This window comes from Triticum dicoccoides, chromosome 7A, assembly GCF_002162155.2.
Source record: "Triticum dicoccoides isolate Atlit2015 ecotype Zavitan chromosome 7A, WEW_v2.0, whole genome shotgun sequence".
Classification (NCBI taxonomy): Eukaryota; Viridiplantae; Streptophyta; class Magnoliopsida; order Poales; family Poaceae; genus Triticum; species Triticum dicoccoides.
Window position 1 is genome coordinate 84,101,701 of NC_041392.1, and position 20,159 is coordinate 84,121,859.

The 20,159-nt window shown below is 46.2% G+C and overlaps 2 protein-coding genes across 4 annotated transcripts; both read left to right on the top strand.

Annotated features, from left to right (window-relative positions):
* The first annotated feature begins 2,200 nt into the window (after window positions 1–2,200).
* LOC119327445 (peroxidase 70-like) lies at window positions 2,201–3,473 on the top strand. 3 transcript variants are annotated; one of them, XM_037600555.1, is made up of 4 exons: window positions 2,201–2,269; window positions 2,345–2,485; window positions 2,573–2,770; window positions 2,910–3,473. In XM_037600555.1, the coding sequence occupies exons 1-4, from the start codon at window positions 2,201–2,203 to the stop codon at window positions 3,471–3,473; spliced, it is 972 nt and encodes a 323-aa protein (XP_037456452.1). The 3 variants fall into 3 exon arrangements, with proteins under 3 accessions (XP_037456452.1, XP_037456453.1, XP_037456451.1); XM_037600556.1 differs by having other exon boundaries at window positions 2,201–2,261; window positions 2,340–2,485; XM_037600554.1 differs by having other exon boundaries at window positions 2,201–2,485.
* A 9,474-nt stretch (window positions 3,474–12,947) lies between these two features.
* Window positions 12,948–15,268, top strand: LOC119332028 (probable fucosyltransferase 8). Its single transcript, XM_037605209.1, has 2 exons — window positions 12,948–13,388; window positions 13,649–15,268. The coding sequence occupies exons 1-2, from the start codon at window positions 13,175–13,177 to the stop codon at window positions 15,130–15,132; spliced, it is 1,698 nt and encodes a 565-aa protein (XP_037461106.1). The 5' UTR covers window positions 12,948–13,174; the 3' UTR covers window positions 15,133–15,268.
* Window positions 15,269–20,159: the final 4,891 nt, after the last annotated feature.

The window sequence follows — 20,159 nt, forward strand, 5'->3', positions numbered from 1 at the left end:
ATATGATCAAAGTACAACGAAGTAAGAAACACTTTGACACTTTTGTTTTAGAAGGGAAAATTCTGAAGTACCAATAAGCATTTTATGTTGAACTCCCACATGTACTCCCTCCATTTCGTTTTACTTCACATATTAGATTTGTCTGAACTTTGCAAAGTTAGACCAAATTTATACTGGAAAATATCAACATCTACAAGACCTAATAAGTATAATATAAAATTATATTTTATGATGGATCTAATGATGTCATTGTTGTATTGTGAATGTTAATAATTTTCTGTGTAAACATGGTCAAACTTTGAAGAGTTTGACTTTAGACAAATCTAATATGCAGAGTAAAAAGAAACGATGGGAGTACCAATTTAATTGGTTCAACATCGGTTTCCCAAGGAACAAACATGCAATATATTTTCCACACTGAAATTTATAATATTTGCATATGATATGCATGTAGGATTTTGGCGTAATAAAACTTTGATAGAACTAGCATAGAGCCCTCATAGATGGGCGCATTTGGAACAACAAAAGATTGTTATTTGCGGAGCTGCTATTATTATTAAAGGAGCCCTGATAGATGGGCGCCTTTGGGACACCAAAAGATTTTTATTTGCGAAGGTGCTATTATTATTATTGTTAAGTAAAGAACATGAACTTGTTATTTAGACTTCGATATGTCATACAGGACCTTGTTATTTGCAAAGCTGTTATTATTATGAAGCATAGAACTCGAGCTTGTACGGTTGTACCTAATTGTACTTTTGACATCTTGTACATGGCTTGTTCTTTATACTTTGACATCTAGTTAAGCAAAGAACAACAAAACACACTTCCACTTATAATTTTTTCAAGTGAGACTCAAAGCCATGAAAGCAGGCTGCTAAATAATCACATTGTTTGCATACGATAGAAGCTCATAAAAGAAGCGCTTATAATTAAGTAGCAGCATGTACTAGAATGCGCAGAGTATCCATACACAAGACTTCGAGTCGTAGTGAATTCACTTCCTAAAGCTTTCTCTAGAAATAACTAAAAGATACATGATGCAATTTTCAGAAAAAAGAGGCAAAAACGTCCTATCACTTTATTGTTGAATCACATATACCCCCTCCGTCCGGAAATACTTGTTAAAGAAATGGATATATCTAGACGTATTTTAGTTCTAGATATATCCACTTTTATCCATTTTCGCGACAAGTAATTCCGGACAGAGGGAGTACTATGCATGTACACACTAGAGGGCACTACATTTCTTTTTCGAGTACACTAGTCAATTTGTGCGTGCAATGCACGTTAATTTGGAAGTATATTAAGTGCATGCGGATATTAAGTAGAATATTATTTGTGTGTTATTATATGATTAACATTATATTTGGCATAAAATTAACCGCACGCTAAACGTGTTGAGCATTCAACATTGAAGTAGTCTAAGTCGTTGGATTGACATGATTTGATAGCTAAGATTAATTGATCTGCCCCTTTGAATCTTTTTATATTGATATAGATATAGATATAGACTAGAGGGCGCTACATCTATCTACATGTAATGTAGTGTAAAGTAGTCGTCTCCATTGACCCACCCTATATCTTAGACTGCAGGTTCGTTGGTTGGTTCGTCGTACTCTCGCGTAATGTGCGTGTACTGATAGCACTGATCATAATTAACACCTCAACGACATTCTCATGGTTAGTTGACCGCCAGTCGCGCCAGCTGATTAACTTTTTGCTGTACGGCCAACACATCTCGGCTAGCACGACTGATGCCCAGCTCTGCCGTGTCACCTCCACTCGCCGTTCCTATGCAAGATACAGCGCGCGGTCCAGCCCCGTTGAATGTTTGGCATGCCTATCGTTTAACTATGTGTGTGCCGGCAACTGCCCGTAGTTGCACCAAACGACGGTTGATTATTTTCAGGAATCTAGCTAGGACGAAATTACTCCTCAAAAACATATATACAGGTAGTACAATGAAATTTATCGTGCCACCTTATCAGAATATTCCCACATGCATGGCTGGGGGCATCAGTTAGTTGGCAGAGACAGAAATTTAGAGCTATGTGCATGGAAGGGGAAGAGCATTATAAATAGGGCATCATGTATGCACAACACTTCATCAGCTCAGCTCTCAGCTCCAAAGAAAGCCTGCCTAGCTAGCTCTCTTGAGACTTGAGAGCTTAACTTTGTTGTGACTTGTGAGCTCCCCATGGCTTCGTCCACTGTCTGGCAATGCCTTGTTGCTCTGTCCCTCTTCTCCTCCGCCGCCTACGGCTACGGCTACGGGGATGGCAACGGCAATGACAATGGCTACGGTGACGGCAATGGCAACAGCTACGGCTACGGGAACGGGCAGCTGGATCCCAAGTTCTATGAGAAGAGCTGCCCTGCTCTGGGGTTCATCGTGCGCGTGAGCATGATCAAAGCCGTCCTCACGGAGCGCCGCATGGGCGCCTCCCTCCTTCGCCTCTTCTTCCATGACTGCTTCGTTCAGGTAAACACACTCACCATGCACGTACGAGGTTACATTCGTGATCACGTCAAGAGGTGGTGCGACGACACATATGTATGTCTCTCTCAGGGCTGCGATGGGTCCATCCTTCTGGACGACGTGCCGGCGACCAACTTCACGGGCGAGAAGACCGCCTTCCCCAACGTCAACTCCGTCCGTGGCTTCGAGGTCATCGACGATATCAAGAGGAATGTGGAGTACGTCTGCCCGGGCGTCGTGTCCTGCGCCGACATCCTCGCCTTGGCCGCACGGGAGGGCACAGTTCTGGTACGTACAGTACGTGCCTGCATGGCGCGCAGCAGCACACGTTCACGTTCTGCATGCATGTGTGTACGTTCATTACTTGGTACAGTTACGCTGACCACAATCTGCATGCGTGCACGTACTTTGTCACGTACGTGCGCAGCTCGGCGGCCCAAGCTGGGCGGTGCCGCTGGGCCGGCGGGACTCGATGACGGCGAGCCTGGACGGCGCGAACAGCGACCTCCCGGGGCCGACGCTGAACCTGACCGAGCTCATCCAGTCATTCGCCAACAAGAGCCTGAGCCCGCGCGACCTCACGGCGCTCTCGGGCGCGCACACCATCGGCTTCTCGCAGTGCGTCTTTTTCCGGGATCACATCTACAACGACACCAACATCGACCCCGCGTTCGCCGCCGATCTACGCCGCAGCTGCCCCGCCCCGGCAGGCTCCGGCGACACCAACCTGACGCCGCTCGACGCGCAGACACGGTTCGTCTTCGACAACGCCTACTACCCCAACCTTGTGGCGCGGCGGGCCCTGCTGCACTCCGACCAGGAGCTCTTCAACGGCGCCGCCCAGGACGAGCTGGTGCGGCAGTACAGCGCCGACAGCGCGCTCTTCTTCGCCGACTTCGTGGCCGCGATGATCAAGATGGGGAACATCAGCCCGCTCACCGGAAGCGCCGGCGAGATCAGGCGCAACTGCAGGGTCGTCAACAGCAGCTGATCCCTCCCAGAATTTCAGGTTGCAGAGCAAACAACTTGCGGGGAAGCAAGGAACGTATGTTGAAAAGTTTGTGTAACTAATTTTTATTTTCGTTTAAATCTCACCTCTGTAATAAGTTCACTGTACACCGAGAGTTTTCTGTTATCAACTACTGTTGTTACGTTTTGGCAGAATTGAATTCAGTTCATTCGATTGAATTTCAAATTTCAGTTCTGGCAGAATTTGAACTTGATTCTGAAATATTCCAACAACAACTTTTAGAGAGAATTCCTTATTTAACACCGTGTCTAAATTTTATGCCCTATTTGACATCCAGAAATAATTTCTTCCCTATCTAACAACGAGTCTAAATTTTATGCCTTTTATAACACTTCGTTTCATTTTGAGCCAAAATGACACCTAAAAAGACCCCTTTGCCCTCAAGTGGTATGTTTGTGTGCGCGTGTGTGTGCTGTTGCGTGTGCGCGCGCGTACATGTGTGCTACTGCTGAGTGTCTGTGTGTGTGCGTGTGTGTTTGCTACTGCATGTGTACGTGTGTGTTTGCTAGTGGGTGTGTGCGTGCATGTGTGTGTGCGCACGCGCATGCTGTTGCGTGCGTATGTGTTGTGTGCGTTCGTGCTGCGTGCGTGTGTGTGTGATACGAGCGTGCAGTGACGAGGACAGAAATATTTTTCAGGTGTGGCAAAGTTTATGAAGGGCAAAATCATATATAATATAACTATGCAAGAGCTCGCTAGAATAGTACATATAACTTTGTGTTCAACAAATACGACCAAACTGCGTGTACTCTTTTTAAAGGGGAAACGTGTGGAGTGCACTGAAGGCACATGCTGATCAAGGAGCACGGCCCATTAGCCATTACCCATTATCTATCAGCAATCAGACCAGCAGGGCCGGCACGGACGCACGGCTAAGCTAAAACCAAACACGTACTATACAGGAGTATGCTAGCTAGTATATCATACAACTAAGTATGTGCACCAAATATTAGGTATGGCGGGCACCAAATCTTGCCACATTGCTGGCTTCGCCCCTGCGTGCGTGTGTGTTGTTGTGTGCGTGCACGTGCGTGTGTGTTGCTATGTGTGTGCTACTCCCTCGCACTGATGTTGCGTGTGTGTTACTGCCCCACGCACACACAAATCACATAAAGGATAAAAGAGTCTTTTCCGGTCTTATTTAGACTTAAAATGGACAAAAATGTCATAAAAGACATAAAATTTAGACTCGCTGTTAAATAGGGAAGAAAAAGTTTTTTAATATCAAATAAGGAAACGAATTTAAGATAGTGTTAAATAAGGAATTCTTTTCAACTTTTATGTTTGTATGCTATATGAAAATTTAAGTTATTCATTCTACAAAACTTCGTTGTCTAAATCTGAACCTCATTGTCATACATCAAAATTAGCTCAAATTAAATTAGCTCGGAATCGGACATGGAGTATCTAATCTTGAGCACAAATGCACCCGCATGAACAGTAAGTTCTGAACAAATAGTAAAGAAATTTAAAATATATGATTTTTGTGTATGAACATCATAAAAGTTCTAACATCCTGCAAAATTTCACTTTGAAAAGACATCCTTGGAGGCCTGTACAAAGAAACATAATTTGGGACTAAAAAAAATTGGAGCACACTTTTTTTTGTTTTTCTTGCACACACCTCAGGATGTCTTCCCGGAGCGAAATATTGCTGGATGTTCGAAAACTTGTTGATTTAAAAAACTTGTTGATGTTCATTCACAAAAAAAAGATTTTAAAACTGTTTTAACTTTTTCTTTGAATTTACTGTTCATGCATGTGCATTTGTGCTCAAGATTAAAGTAACACTTTCGCTTTGCCGCAAAAAAATCAACACTTTCGCTCAGAATAATAATTATTTTTTGAATACACACCGTGAAAGGGCGTATCATTTCTCATATCACGATAGGCAAGCGGCTAGTAGAACGCCCTTCGGCATACAACACTAATAAGAGATTATCCACCACTCACACCACGACAACATGACAAGGAAATTACTTTCCCAAGTAGAGCAGCATGGCCGCGTCTCAATCAATGTTGGACACTCCCGTACCACGAGCATGTCTCTGGGGTCAACATACGCCCCCACCCGTAAGAGTATCTACAGCCGGGCACATCAAATCCGTCTCATATGCCTGAGCGGGTCGTCTGGTCATTGTCCGGTCATAATTTTTTGACCCAGACGGCCCCCTTAAACGGCCCTCAAACGTCAGGGTTGACCGGTACCTCACATATCCATCCTAAATATAAGGCGGATATAGGGGCGCCCGGACGTCCGTCACGTCAGACCCGACAGCCTGACTTCACCCCAAATTGCACAAAATTTATCCCGAAGACCAGCCAGATCCATTTGCTATCTCCTCTCTTCTTCCTCCTCCGCGTCGTCCGTCTCGCACTCCGCCGTCATGCCCGATCCACAGGAAGCGGCTACAAAGGATGTGGAGAGGACATTTGGTGTGCTTCAGACTCATTGGAGAATTATGTGAAGCGCTGCAATGATATGGAAATTAAAAACTTTGTGGCAGCTGATGACATGTTGTGGTATTCTGCACAAAACAATTGTCAAGGATGAGGGTGATGGTGTAGCCCAAACCCATGATTTCGAAGCACCTGAAGAACAAGTTGAAATTCCAAAAGATCAAGATGCGGCATAGCTGATGAACTTTTTGCAGATGCATCAGAATCTTTGAGATCGGCAGGTGCACACGCAACTATTCAATTATCTTGTGGAGCACATGTGAACGCACAATGGCAACCAAAGAGCCAATGCTGAGTTTGACACTTAAAATAATTTTATGTAAACACTATCTATACTTCGTACCAACATTTGTTATTTACGTGCGACATTGGCTTGTATGATTGACGTGCATGTATTTGTACGGATTTGGGAGTCCAGATTTAAGATATGTGAATGCCAGGACGGAAATATGAAGGCCTGTCCGGATACGCCGATGGGTGTGCCCGGACGCGCTGCAAACGTATAAGGGGTCAAATTTGTCAAGTCCCGCTGTAGATGCCCTAAGTGCCTAAGTGTCTAGAAGTTTTGGAGGATTGATGGCAGGATCCAACCAAACCCAAGGGAGGCGACATGTGGGAAGTACCGGCGACTGCGTACTTTGCGCTCCTAGAGACTCACGCCTAAGCAACAAATAACCGCTGAGCGACGCGCTACCACCACTGACTTTCTCTGAGCCGCTCCACCACAAAGGCCCTATTTAGATACTCTAACTCAGTTAGAGGTTAGAGTTAGATTCTAACCTTGAACTAACTCTAATCAAAGACGTGTTTGGATGGCAGGGTTAGATGGAGCGCGGATACGGCAAGGCGCTTTTACGAGCGGTGCGAGAGGGGGGGAGGGAGGAAGAGGACGAGAAGCTTCGAGGAAGTGAAGAGGGATCTACTGCAGGAAGAGCGAGAGAAAAAAAATGTTTTTTTAGTGGTCCCTAGAAGAACTAACCCAAATAAGCATCTCTTGGGTGGGTTAGTTTTTTTGGATGGGTTAGATGCATCTAACCCAAACTAACCCTCCTGTTTGGATATTTTTGGGTTAGTTGCGTCCAAACTAACTCTAACCCATGGATCCAAACAGGGCCAAAGGCAAGTGCCCAACCAAGACAGGGAAGTAGTCTTTCCTCTAAACGATGCTAAGGCCCTTCCCAATGTTCCATCTTGTACAGATGCTAAGACTGTCATGTAGGCAAAAGAAAATCTGATGTGGGAAGGTAATAAAGAGGAGAGATGTAAGTTTGATGACCCCGGGAAGAACCAATGCCAAACACATGAATCTAAGAAAAAGCAATTAAATGAAAGAAACACACTAATGCATGAAATAGTTTCGTTGCTAAATTATTAAATGAGGGGAGCTTAGCACCAACAAGTGAAGCACCTATGCATTATGGACATTGGTTGCTAAACTTTTTATATGCTTAGCACATTATCTAAGCACCTATGCATTGGAAGTGGCCTAAGGAATGACTCGGAGGACGCCACCATCACCAATCTGGCTAGCCGAATCTCGATTTTCATGAGGAGCCAACAGCCTAAGGGTTCAATATCCTTGGGCGTGCGCCCAAGAAGCCAAGGGGAGTCCAAAAAGGATAGAGGAAAAAGAATTGGAAGGTGAGGAAAGCTCTCAAAAGTGATGCATGGATATTCAAAATCATCTTCAACACCGTCGTCTTTGCTGATCACATTCGGGAATTTTTCACTCTATGGATGCTTGTGAATGACTTCCACCTTGATGAGCAGCTTGATGATGACATTGTTTGGAAGCACTCGAACGATGAGATCTACACGGCGGCCACCGCATACAAGGCCCAGTTCCTTGGATTAACTCTTTCCCCTATGGATTGCATGGTTTGAAAAGTTTGGGCTACCCTGAAGGTAATTTTTTTGCTTGGTTGGCCCTCCAAGATAGGATCTGGACCGCCGATCATTTGGAGAGACGGGGTTGAGCAAATTATGGTCTCTGCTCTCTTTGTAAAAGGGAACAATAAACTGGTGCACATCTCTTTTTCAAGTTTCGCTACACGCTTAAGCTATGGAGGTCAATCGTCGCCAAGTTTGGCCTTACTCACATGGACACCTCTGACTGGCACCTTGCCGACTCTGTCCACGAATGGTGGGACAAGCGAACTGGCAAACATGTCCCCAATCGAAGAGGCTCGACCTCCCTCATCATGCTTGTCTCTTGGACCATTTTGAATGAGCGCAATGCCCGGATGTTCCGGCACAAGTGCGCGCCGCCGCCTATCCTTCTTAACATCATCATGGACGAGACAAAGCTTTGGGTTACCGCGGGTGCTAAAAGACTAGGGACTATTATCTTGCATGAGTAATCGTCATGCTGTGTATGTCGGTGTTATTGTAAAACTCTAAACTCTGTTCCTCTTTTATTTAATAGACGAGGCAAATCTTTTACCTCCGTTTCAAAAATAAATAAATACCATAAGGGTGGGAAAGACCATTTGGTGGATGGCTTTCAAATACTATATATTTAGAGATGATGATCTTTATCACCGGATGGTTGAATGGTTTCTTTTAGAACTTCTTAGATAAAGGACATGCAAGGTCTACCATGGGAGATATACGTGAAGGCATTTGTGAAATCATCAGTCGACAGGATGAAGTGGTTGCTCTCAGTTAGTGAAGGTATGAGACCCAATTCAGTGGCTTTAGCACCACTCCTGCTCGTCTTCTGCGTCCGTGCCCTGCTGGATGTCGCCTCCGCGCATGATCCCGACTTCACGAGGATTTCCGCTTCACAGAATTTTGGAACAAGCGAACCTCAGTTGGCCAACCGGACCGCGTATTTGTGTTATGATTCATGAGTGGAGTGTAACTTGCAAGGCTACTTGCCGATGCATTAGGGCCCCTAGTACTAGATATACAGTACAAGTATACTCCTAGCACTTAGGCACTTAGAGCATCTACAGCCGCCAATGCATGGATTCAAAAAATGCTCACGAATTCAAAAATATGTTGATGGATTCGATAAATGTTTGTGGAAAAATGTTCATGGATATGGAAATTGTTTGTGGATTCAAAAAATGTTCATGAATTCAGTAAAATGTTTGTGAATTCAAATAAATGTTCATCAATAAAAAAATGTACATGAATTTAAAAGTGTGTTTGTGAATTCGAAAAGTGTACAATAAATTGAGAAAGCTTGTGAAGTAAAAAAAAGATCATGAATTCAAAAATGTTTAGGATTTAAAAAATGTTCACAAATTTGTGGGAAACAAGCGCAGTGCAAGACCTTGGCCGGGTTGATCTATCATGACGCAAGGCAGGCCCAGGCTAGGTGACTGCATCATCTGTGATGGATCAATCGATCGACTTTACTTTATGCGTACGCCAGGTACCGTACTTTTCATGTGCCTGCTATAGAGAATTTAATTATTTGTTTCACAAGATAATATTGTGAAATTAAATATTGGAATACCCACTAATGAAAAAAATCATATTAATTTTTATGAATTATTAGCGTAATTAACATTTTACTGTCGATATTCTAAATATTCATAGATTATCATAATTTTTTTAGTTGCCATGCTATAAATTACTGTGAGGTGTTGACTAAATAAACAAAAGAAGAAAAAGGGCGAGTCGCCTCAAATTCTAATACTTGTGGTCGTGTCACATTAAATAATAAATGAACAAAAAATAAAATTCGTCAAAAAATAAAAAATGAAGATCTCCAAGGAATAGTGAATTGGTCGCATTGATATCACTGTTTAGGAGGAAAGAAAATGAAGGAAAATAAAAATATATGAGGATAAAATTTGCACACAATTTAAAAAGATATTGCACTTCTTATAACATGCAATAGTAGCATATGCTAGTGGAATTTCTGCAAAACGGAAGTTTCCCGAGTAGAATGAATTAGTGGTACTGCTATTACCATTAAAAAAAATAAAGAAAATAATATAAAAACGAAAATAATAATATCTTCTAGGAAATAATGATTTAGTAGTATTGGTATTACTCTTTAAGAAAAAAGAAAATGGAAAAGGTTAAAACAAATAATGACAAAATTTTGGCACAATTTACACGAAAAGGCATTTTTATAATATGCATGAACAATTATATAATAGTGGATTTTTATAGGAATGAATTTTACTAAGAAGGAAGAAATTTTACTAAGAAGTAGTAAATTATTGGCATTGTTATTACCATTAAAGATAAGAAAATAAATAAAAACTTAACAAAGTTGAAATAATGAAGTTTTCTAAGAAATTGTGAATTACCGACATTTGTATTACAATTCAAGAAGAAAGAAAATGAAATAGAATCTACAACAAAATCAAAATAATGTAGTAGTTTTCCAAAAAAATGAATTAGTGGCATTGATATTAGCCTTTAAAAAGAAAGAAAATAAAAGAAAAACTAAAACACAATCGAATAATGAAGTTTTCGAAGGAATAATTATTTAGTGGCTCTGGTACTACCATTGAAAAAGTAAAAATGAAATTAAAAGTAAAGTTTTTTTTGAAACAATGAGGTTTTTGCATGGAAGAATGAATTAGTGGCATTGCTATTACCCGTTTAGAAAAAATAAACTGAATCACAAACAATGAAAAAAAATGCACGCAATATGCACACAGATTGCACTTTTTGAAAATATGCAAGAATAAGCATATAGTAGTGAAATTTCGCAAAAAATAAGATTCCTAAGAAGAAACGAACTAGTGACAATAATATTACCCTTAAACAATAAATAAAATGAAATAATAACTGGGACAAAATCAAAATAATGAAGTTTTATAAGGAGACATTAATTAGTGGCATTGGTATTACTCTTTAAGAAGAAGAAGAAAAACTTGCACACAACTTTGCACTGAAATTGCAGTTTTTGTTGTATGTAAATAATAATAATATAATAGCACACATTTTGCATATATTTTATATTTTGATCAGCAATGGACCACCATATGCAACTAATTGAGCTATTTCAACCTAATTAATCCTAAATGGTGGTGGCTCCTAAATGGCCATGGCGTTGATTAGAAAATCGGAGGGAGATGCTCGCCGTGGTGCATCGTTGTCTGCTTGCATCTCCGTGACTCCGTCGCCTTAACCTGCCGTCGTTTTCATCGTTGCCGAAACCCTAGCATTGGGAATCAAACGAGATTGACCTCAGGGAGCGAAAAAAAACAAAACGACTTGGTCTACGACATACATCAACGAGAGGGGGAGGTGTAGATGTGTACCTCAACACCAGATATTGACAAAAATGGCCAGAATCGGCCAGTGATGATCGTCGACAGAAGGGGATTGATAAAGGGGTAGGCAGAGAGAGAAGTGGGGCGAGGGGGTGTGGCCCCCTTGGTTTGACCCGCGTCAGACGCATTGTTCGGCTTGTCCCAATAGGCTAGTGGGCCAGAAGAGAAAATAAAACAACGCCGCCACCTAAAAACAATAAAAAGACTCAAAAAATAAAATACTCAAAATAATAAGTGACTCAAAATAATAAATATTCTTGATTTAATAACTAAAATACTAAAAATGAAATATTTAAAATTAATATTTTTATTTTAGTAACTAAAAGACACAAAAAATAATAATAAAATGACTCAAAACATATGAAATTAAAATGTTCACCATTTAGAAATAATAAAAAGGTAAACAATAAAAGACTTAAATATAATATAAATGTTTACCATTTACAAAATAATATTCTTACTTCAATAATAGTTATACCAAGATTTTTTTGACTTATATAATTTATAAATACTTAAAAGACATGATAAGAATATTCAGGAAGGATGCGTCTTGGGGTCGGGTTTCTGTGTTGAGCCCGTGCCTGGGAGATAACTTGGTGGATAGTCCGGACAATGACATTTCTCCCCCACATATGGTCTAGATTTGAGGGAGCCGGATTGCTCAAACGGTTGAATTTTGGGGGGCCTACTGGGCGTCGTTTGATGTCCGAACACGTTCGAAATGAGCTTCGACCTTGGAAATGATTTTAATCTTTTTTTGATTCATTTATATATGCGTTATAGCCCATAGCAATGCACGGACATTCTACTAGTCACCGTAAAAGAGGAGTTGGTACTTCGTCGTTCGGCACACATTCATTAATTAAAAAAACTGCAAAAATAAAATAAACTTGAAAACCGACACCAAATTAATTGAAAAATCAAGTCATTAATACAATTAATTAGCGATATAATGTTTAAATCATGATTTTTTACGCCAAATCAATTTAAAAACCAAGTGATTAATGCAATTAACTAATTCACCAGACAATTAACTAGGCTTGCATCTATACCCGTATAAAAAGATTCAAAAGGGTAGATCGAACTAATCTCGGCCATCAAACCAGATCAATCCAACAACTCAGGTTCCTCAATGGTGAGCACTTAATTAATACCATATCAAATATTAGTGTTTGCATTAATCATATAATTAACATACAAATAATATCTTACCTAATATATGCGTGCAATTAATATACTGCCTAATATTAACGTGCATTATACGTAGGCATTTACTAGTATTATTTGTGGTAGATATTTTTAAAAACCGTATTTTCCTTAATAGTAGAGATTCCTTTTTAAAACCGTCTATAATCTGTCGCTTCGCATGCACCCAGTCTAATTAGCCACCAAAATCGTCACAACACAGTCAACGTCACCGTAGCCAAAGACAATCTGTCACATGGCACCACTCTTCAAATTATGTTTCATCCCGTAGCAATGCACGGGTATTTAGCTAATATATATAGTGTGAAAATATATTCAACAATGACTCTAACGGTGTTGATTTGATATCGTAGAAGCTAATACAGTAATTTTTTCTAAAACTTTGAGCCAAAGTTTACAAAGTTTGACTTGAGAAAGCTAATATTGAGAGTAAATAAAATCGGCGAGTGTGCGAAGAGTTGCCTTCATATATATCGTGCCCAGTAGTCCCAAAAACACGCGCGCCCGTCACATGCTGGTTCCAAGCCTCCAAGTCCAACCACGACGCTCCCACGACATGCTGGCTCGGTTACCCCGGGTGAGGTCAACCCCACCTGCACGCCAAAGCGAATCGCCGCGGATCACGCGACGCAACTCTACGGAGACGTTAATCGATCCATCCCATGACGAGCTTACGGATCTTGTTAAAACCGCGGGGCTTTCGTGGCCCGATCGGTTGACGTATACTGCGTATGTGGTTGTGCTAGGGAGATGATCAAGGACATGAGCGGCAACAAGAAGGCGGGAGATCATCCGGTGGCGGATGCGGCGTGGCCGGCGAGGAGGAGGGACGGGATGGGCAGGGCGGGCGTGCTGCTCATCGCGTGCCTGTTCACGCTGCCGTTCATGGCGCTCCTCTTCGGCGGCCGGGCGGGTGCGCTGGCCGTGTGGCAGAACGCCGCCAAGCTGACCGCCATGGGTGGAGGTACAAGCAAGCTCTCTCTCTCTCTCTCTCTCTCTCTCTCTCTCTCTCTCTCTCGTGGTCGATTTGCATATGTGTACTCACGATTAGGTGCAAAAGTCGTCCAGCTTTGCCGATCCCCACAACACAATACAAGCTTGCTAATGCTTGATCCAATTTGGGGTTGGGCACATGAACGAAATCTAATCATCTGATCTCGTGATGGTCTCGCATAAATCAAATTTTGGTAACATTGCAAGTTCTCGTGCTTGATAATTCCTCAGGATTACTGAACGTCTCTCGTCAGAGCGCCGCCGGTGCGGACGAGCTCTTTGGCGGCCTGCTCTCGCCGGGCTCCGACCGGCGCGCGTGCCTCAGCCGCTACCAGTCCCCGCATTACTACAAGCACTCCCCGTACGCGCCGTCGCGGCACCTCCTGCGGAAGCTGCGCGACTACGAGGCGCGGCACAGCCGGTGCGGCCCCGGAACGCCGCCGTACGCCAGGTCCGTTGACCACCTCCGGTCCGGCAGCAGCAGCAGCACGGAGGACGCGGAGTGCAACTACGTCGTGTGGATCCCCTACAACGGCCTCGGCAACCGGATGCTCTCGCTGCTCAGCACGTTCCTCTACGCGCTCCTCACCGACCGCGTCCTCCTCGTCCACTCCACGGACGACTTCACCGGCCTCTTCTGCGAGCCGTTCCCCGGTACCTGGGTGCTCCCGCCGGACTTCCCCGTCGCCGACATGTCCTGGCTCGGGGTGGGCTCCAACCAGTCGTACGGGAACCTCCTCGACGGCAAGAAGATCGCCAACGACCCGGCCAAGGCGACGGCGCGATCGGTGCCGCCGTACGTGTACCTGCACCTGGCGCACGACCTCCGGCGCTCGGACCGGCTCTTCTACTGCAACGACGACCAGCTCGTGCTGGCCAAGGTGAACTGGCTGCTGGTGCAGAACGACTTCTACTTCGTGCCGGCGCTGTACGACATGGCCGAGTTCGAAGCTGAGCTCCGGAGGCTGTTCCCGGCCAAGGAGAGCGTGGCGCACCTTCTCGGCCGGTACCTGTTCCACCCGTCCAACTCCGTCTGGGGCATGATCACCAGGTACTACCACACGTACATGGCCCAGGCGGAGGAGAGGATCGGCGTGCAGATCAGGATGTTCTCCTGGGCAACCATCCCCGTCGACGACATGTACAGCCAGATCATGGCGTGCTCTCGACAGGAGCACATACTGCCGGACGTCGTCGATGGCGACGCTGCAGCGAGCAGCAGTAGCCACGACCACGGCGGCTCCAAACCCAAGGCCATCCTGATCGCGTCGCTGCAAGCAGACTACTACGACAGGATCAAGTCCACTTACTACGAGCACGCGGCCAAGGGCGGCGACATGGTGGGGGTGTTCCAGCCGAGCCACGAGGAGCGGCAGATCATGGGGCAGCGGACGCACAACCAGAAGGCGCTGGCGGAGATCTACCTGCTCAGCTTCTCCGACGTGCTGCTCACCACGGGGGCGTCCACGTTTGGCTACATGAGCAGCAGCCTCGCGGGGCTGCGGCCGACGATGCTGATGATCCCGGAAGACGGCAAGGTGCCCGAGCCGCCATGCGTGCGCGCCGTGTCCATGGAGCCGTGCTTCCACATGACGCCCGATGTGGAGTGCCGGGGGAAGGCGGTGAACAAGGAGGAGCTGTCTCGCCATGTCAAGGAGTGTGAGGATGTAGGCAAAGGAATTAAATGGATCAAAGGTATCAAGTTATTTGATTAGAATCCAACTGGTCATCAACCCGAGTTGGCAGAAAATTTTGTTGTAGCTAGTTTTTGTAGTGATTTCGATCGATTTATAATCTATTTATAACTCTAAAATTGCACATTTGAGTTATATTTGTCCACAACAGTTGCAGTCGACACATTGAGTGACTTTTTTTGAACCTCAAGTGCAAGTGACTTTTGATATGTATAGTTGCCTGAATTTTTTGGGCAAGTCACTTTTTGTTTTTACATACTACTCCGGGTTCTAATAGTAATATCACTGTCCTTGTTTATTGGCCCCTTTCGTATTTGTGTCAAATTTGGACAGTAGATTTAACTAATAAAATATTAATGCATATCATCAAAATTTATATCATTGGATTCGTATTTGAATATAGTTTTTATAATATTATTTCGGCTATGCATAGTTATATTTTATAAAAAAAAGTCCATTTTACTACCCTGAATAAAGTGGGTGGTTCACTTTACCCCCTGATCTATTTTTCAGCTTCTTTTACCCCTCAAACAAAATCAAACCGGACAAAACACCCCCCGACTGGTTTTTCTCCACCCGCTGCTGATGTGGCACTAGTCAACGGCGGTTTTGACCTGGGTGGGGCCCCCTTGTCAGGTCTCTCTCTCTCTCTCTCTCTCTCTCTCTCGCACGCCCGAGGCCTTCGTCACCGCATCGCCGCCATGGCCGACCTCGTCCTCGTGCCCACCACGCTCCCCGGCGCCTAGACCACACGTCCATCTTCTCTGTCGTCGTCCACTACTTCGCCTGCGTCACCGGATCGAAGCCAAGGAGCGCCAACGCCATCGCCCATGTCGTCTTCTTCCTCGGACCACCGCCAGCAATCCTCTTTGATTTCGGTCGGCCTACTGCTCCTAAGCTTTCATCGGGCCTACGTGTGCCTCCACGGTGAGCTCACGCGCGAAACCCCTTTTCTCCCCGCTCCAATATGTCGCTCCATCGCTCGCTGCCATCGGAGGCGAAGCTCGTCGCCGCCGTTCGCTTCGCCGGCGCGCTCACAGCTGCTGCCGCTCACGTCCGAGCACACCTCTGTGCACAGCACCTCCGCAGCCGCCTGTACAAGCCCTCAGCCCGTCCAACCGTGCCTCTAGTTTCGAATTCACTGTTTAGCTGTCGTCCCCGTGCTTCGGCCGCCATGGCCGAACCGGTGGAGCTCCGCTCCCGAGCGTGCTTGCCCGCTCCCTCCGCAGCCTTAACCACCCAGCGGGCACGCCCGCTCCTGCCCAGAGCGCCCATCGCCCGCGCTTCTGCCTCTCCGCAGCCGCACACGCCCGCCCGTGCAGCCCTGCCCGCTGCCACAGCTGCTGCTTGCCTGCCGCTGCTGCGCTGCTGCTGCGTCCCAGCTCTACTCACCGTTGTCGCTACGCCCGGCCACGCCCAACCGCACTGGCCTGCGCCCGCCACTGGCTGCCGCACCCCCCACGCCGCCTCTAGCTCTAGTCGAGCCCGCTGGCGTGCACAGCCAGAGAGGCCGGCTGGCTCTCTACCAGTGGGGCCCGGCCCCAACTTAACTTGGGGGCCTAATCCCCTTTAGTACTAACCCACCCACCACTAGTCTAGTCTATGACAGTGGGGCCCCACAATTTTTAGACTGAGTTAAATAATCTATTAACTAGAGAGAGAGAGAGAGAGAGAGAGAGAGAGAGAGAGAGAGAGAGAAACCTGACAAGGGGGCCCCACCCAGATCAAAACCGCTGTTGACTAGTGCCATATCAGCAGCGGGTGAAGAAAAAACAACCGGGGAGGAGGTGTGTTTTGTCCGGTTTGGGTTTGTTTGGGGGGTAAAACAAGCCGAAAAATAGATCCGGGGGTAAAGTGAACCACCCATTTTATTCAGGGTAGTAAAATGGACTTTTTTCTATTTTATGAGTTAAAACCATGGACAAAATATGACACTAAATCCAAGGAGACTAATAAACCAAGACAGAAAGTACTGTGCACACTGACAATCTATGTATGAATGCTCACAAGTTCGTTCGATCCAGCCCGCCACCATTCGTTAATAGCTCGACCATATAGAGAAAATCACATGATTCGTCCCTTGACTTGTTGGCGCACTACACATTTGCTCCTGTACCTGAAAACCTCTCAATACGGTCACTATGCACAAAAATATGTAACATCTGCGGTTCCTAATATGGCCCCTCATACGACTCTAGCACCATGGTACCGCCGTGTGGCCTCGCATTTTTTGCGGGAAGACCCCTGGTAGAGAAGGAAGCCGTCGTCGTTGTCAGTGGCCTGTGTCGCCGCTCATTGTTGTCGTCGTTGCCAGAGGCACCGCCTCGCCACGCTTCCTATTTCTTCGTAGGTTAATTGCGCTTGCCTCCAATGGACTGATTCCACGAAGGGGACTCGGTTCTTCTGGACAACGTGGAATGGAGCGGATCGATGTGGTTTGGGCCGGGATTTCACCCGCTGTTGAGGATATAACCACTGAGGGTAAACCGCCCAGGAGGGGCCGGTTCACCTTCAGTTATACTGAAGCCCAAGGAAACCCAGAAGATGGCGCTTTACATATAAAGCTTAGAGGCCCAGAGCCCGTAGGTGGTTTAGGGCCCATGATAGTAAATCATCATAATTGTATAAACTTGCATTGTAAGATAAGAAAGAAAAGACCGAGGCGGACACTTGTATGAGCCAGCCTCAGGACTCTGTAGACCGGCCGGGATCCTCCTGAATATATAAAGGGGTGACCCAGCGGCGGTTCAGGGACAGAAAAACAACAACTCGAAGCCAGACAAAGCGGATTCGCTCCCTGGTCTTCGAAACCCCAGCAATACCGATCACAACTAGACGTAAGCTTTCACCTTCATCGAAGGGGCCGAACTAGTATAAAACTCTCGTGTCTCTTTGTCCAGTTTAACCCCTTCAAGCTAACCCGTAGTGATGGCTCCACGACTAAGTCCTTCCATGAGGACATCTGCCGTGACAAGTCCACGACAGTTGGCGCCCACCGTGGGGCTATCGCACGATGGTTTCGAGTTCTTGAAGGGCAACTTCGATGGACTGAGGGGATACGCTGTGGGCCGGATGACGAAGAGTCGCCGCGGCAAGCTCTATATCGACAACGCGGGATGGGGTCCCGAGGCTAATTCAATCGAATACGGGTACCGGGTCCCCTTTGGTGGGATTCACGTCTTCATCGGCAAGATCGGGGAACCGGCCCCTGAGCCGGACACCTGCACCGATATCATCGAGATGGCTCGGTGTGCAAGTTCTTCACTGGTTCAGCCTAAGGCCATGCATGTTTTCGTGGGTGTCGTCCACGGTTCGGGTTATGAGGAGGAACCGATCTTCGATGGAGAAACCGTAATCCGTAGTGATGACGAGTCTTCCGGAGAAACCGAATCGCTTTACCAGTTGTACGACGATCGAATTGAGGGAGGATCCGAGGTCAACAGTATTCCGGATTCCCCAAGTCTGCCAAACTGGGCCGCTGTCTTCATGGCCGGCACACGACCGGTGCCTCATTCATCTACCGCCGCAGCGGTACTCTCCGGTTCAACAACGGCCACGCCAGCAGGTGCAGGAAGCTCGGCGCCGCCTCCGGCCCAAGTCTTGTCTGATTTGTTCCACGCTCTAGTGGCACTGATGTCCGCGGAGGTAGACGCAGCAGCCAAGGATCAGCACGATGCGGATATTCTAAAGGTGAAAGATCAGATAGCCCAGGCTAAAGCGGACCTGGCAGCAGAGAACGCCAGGATGGCCACAGAGCGGGCCGAGTTGGAAGCACAGGCTTACCGGATCAGACTGGATCAGAATGCTTCGGAAGAGGTCATGAGAAGAAGGTACCGATCACGTCTCCCATCGGTTTATGAGCCGCAGAATCTTTTCAACACGCCAGGTGCAGGAGCTGGTAACCAACCCGCGCCAAACCGGGCGGGGGCACCGGAAGCAGGAGCACCGGTTCAGCCACGCGCAACAAACCTGCCTCGCCAGAACAACGTTGTATCATCGATGCCGCCCGGGCATTATTCCAACCCGTTGGATAATATTGTGGCCGCCGCTTCACGCCTGGCGGCTCTCCCAACCGACGGCGAATCACCAGTTGCAGTGGAAGCGCGTCGGGCCAGGGATCTCCTTCAGACAGCACTGAATCAACAGCAAGCGTATTCACACAGCCGTGAGAGGATTCATTCCACTCCCTGTCCAAGCCAGAGTTATAGCAGACACGTGGAAGACGAACCGACCGTATCCAGTAGCGCACGCCACCGAAATTCGTCGTGGGAGAACAACCTAGCCAGGGGAGGTGCTAATGCGCAAGATGTTGTGGACCACGGCCGCGCACGACGGGGGGCCGAGTTGACAGCTCGACACGAAGCACGACATCATACTCCGGTTCACCCCACTGCCTCCGTGGAGCCAGGGGTAATGTTCAGTTCCCTAGGAGTACCATGTTTAACTCCCGCACTGCGTAATGTGCGATTGCCCAAGGATTTCAAGGGACCTCGCAAGGTATCAAATTACACCGCCGAGTTGCAGCCAGAGGCGTGGGTGGAGAGCTATGAGATGGCAATGGAGATGTTAGATGTGGATGAGGCGGTTTGTGCTAAATATTTCACCATGATGCTGGAAGGAACATCTCGCACTTGGTTGAAGAGCTTGCCAACCAACTCTATCGACTCATGGGCCGAATTAAAGCACCGGTTTATCTAGAACTTCAAGGATACGTGCAAGCAGCCGATGTCAAATGTGGATCTGACCGCTTGTGTCCAAGAGGAAGGGGAGTCCACGACCCATTGGGTTAAACGAGTCTCAACGATTTTGCATTCGTCAGATCGTATTAATGCAGATACCGCGGTATTAACGTTGGAGGGCAATTGCCATTTCAAGCCGTTGAAACAGAAGTTGGAAAGGCTCAAACGTTATTGCAACGACATGTCAACACTCATGGCCGCTTTAGTTAAGTATGCCGATTCAGATAATACCAAGGATCCGGATTCAGAGGAGGACAAACCGGAGAAGGGAAAGAAGAACAGCGGTGCAAAAGGGAAACACCACAACCA

What these genes read in the sequence shown, in the direction of transcription:
- LOC119327445 (XM_037600554.1), top strand. Translation starts at nt 2,201, where the DNA reads ATGGCTTCGTCCACTGTCTGGCAATGCCTTGTTGCTCTGTCCCTCTTC. An exon ending in TCCATGACTGCTTCGTTCAG is followed by an intron (nt 2,486 to 2,572) that starts GTAAACACACTC and finishes TGTCTCTCTCAG; the next exon opens with GGCTGCGATGGGTCCATCCT. An exon ending in CACGGGAGGGCACAGTTCTG is followed by an intron (nt 2,771 to 2,909) that starts GTACGTACAGTA and finishes GTACGTGCGCAG; the next exon opens with CTCGGCGGCCCAAGCTGGGC.
- LOC119332028 (XM_037605209.1), top strand. Translation starts at nt 13,175, where the DNA reads ATGATCAAGGACATGAGCGGCAACAAGAAGGCGGGAGATCATCCGGTG. An exon ending in GCTGACCGCCATGGGTGGAG is followed by an intron (nt 13,389 to 13,648) that starts GTACAAGCAAGC and finishes ATAATTCCTCAG; the next exon opens with GATTACTGAACGTCTCTCGT.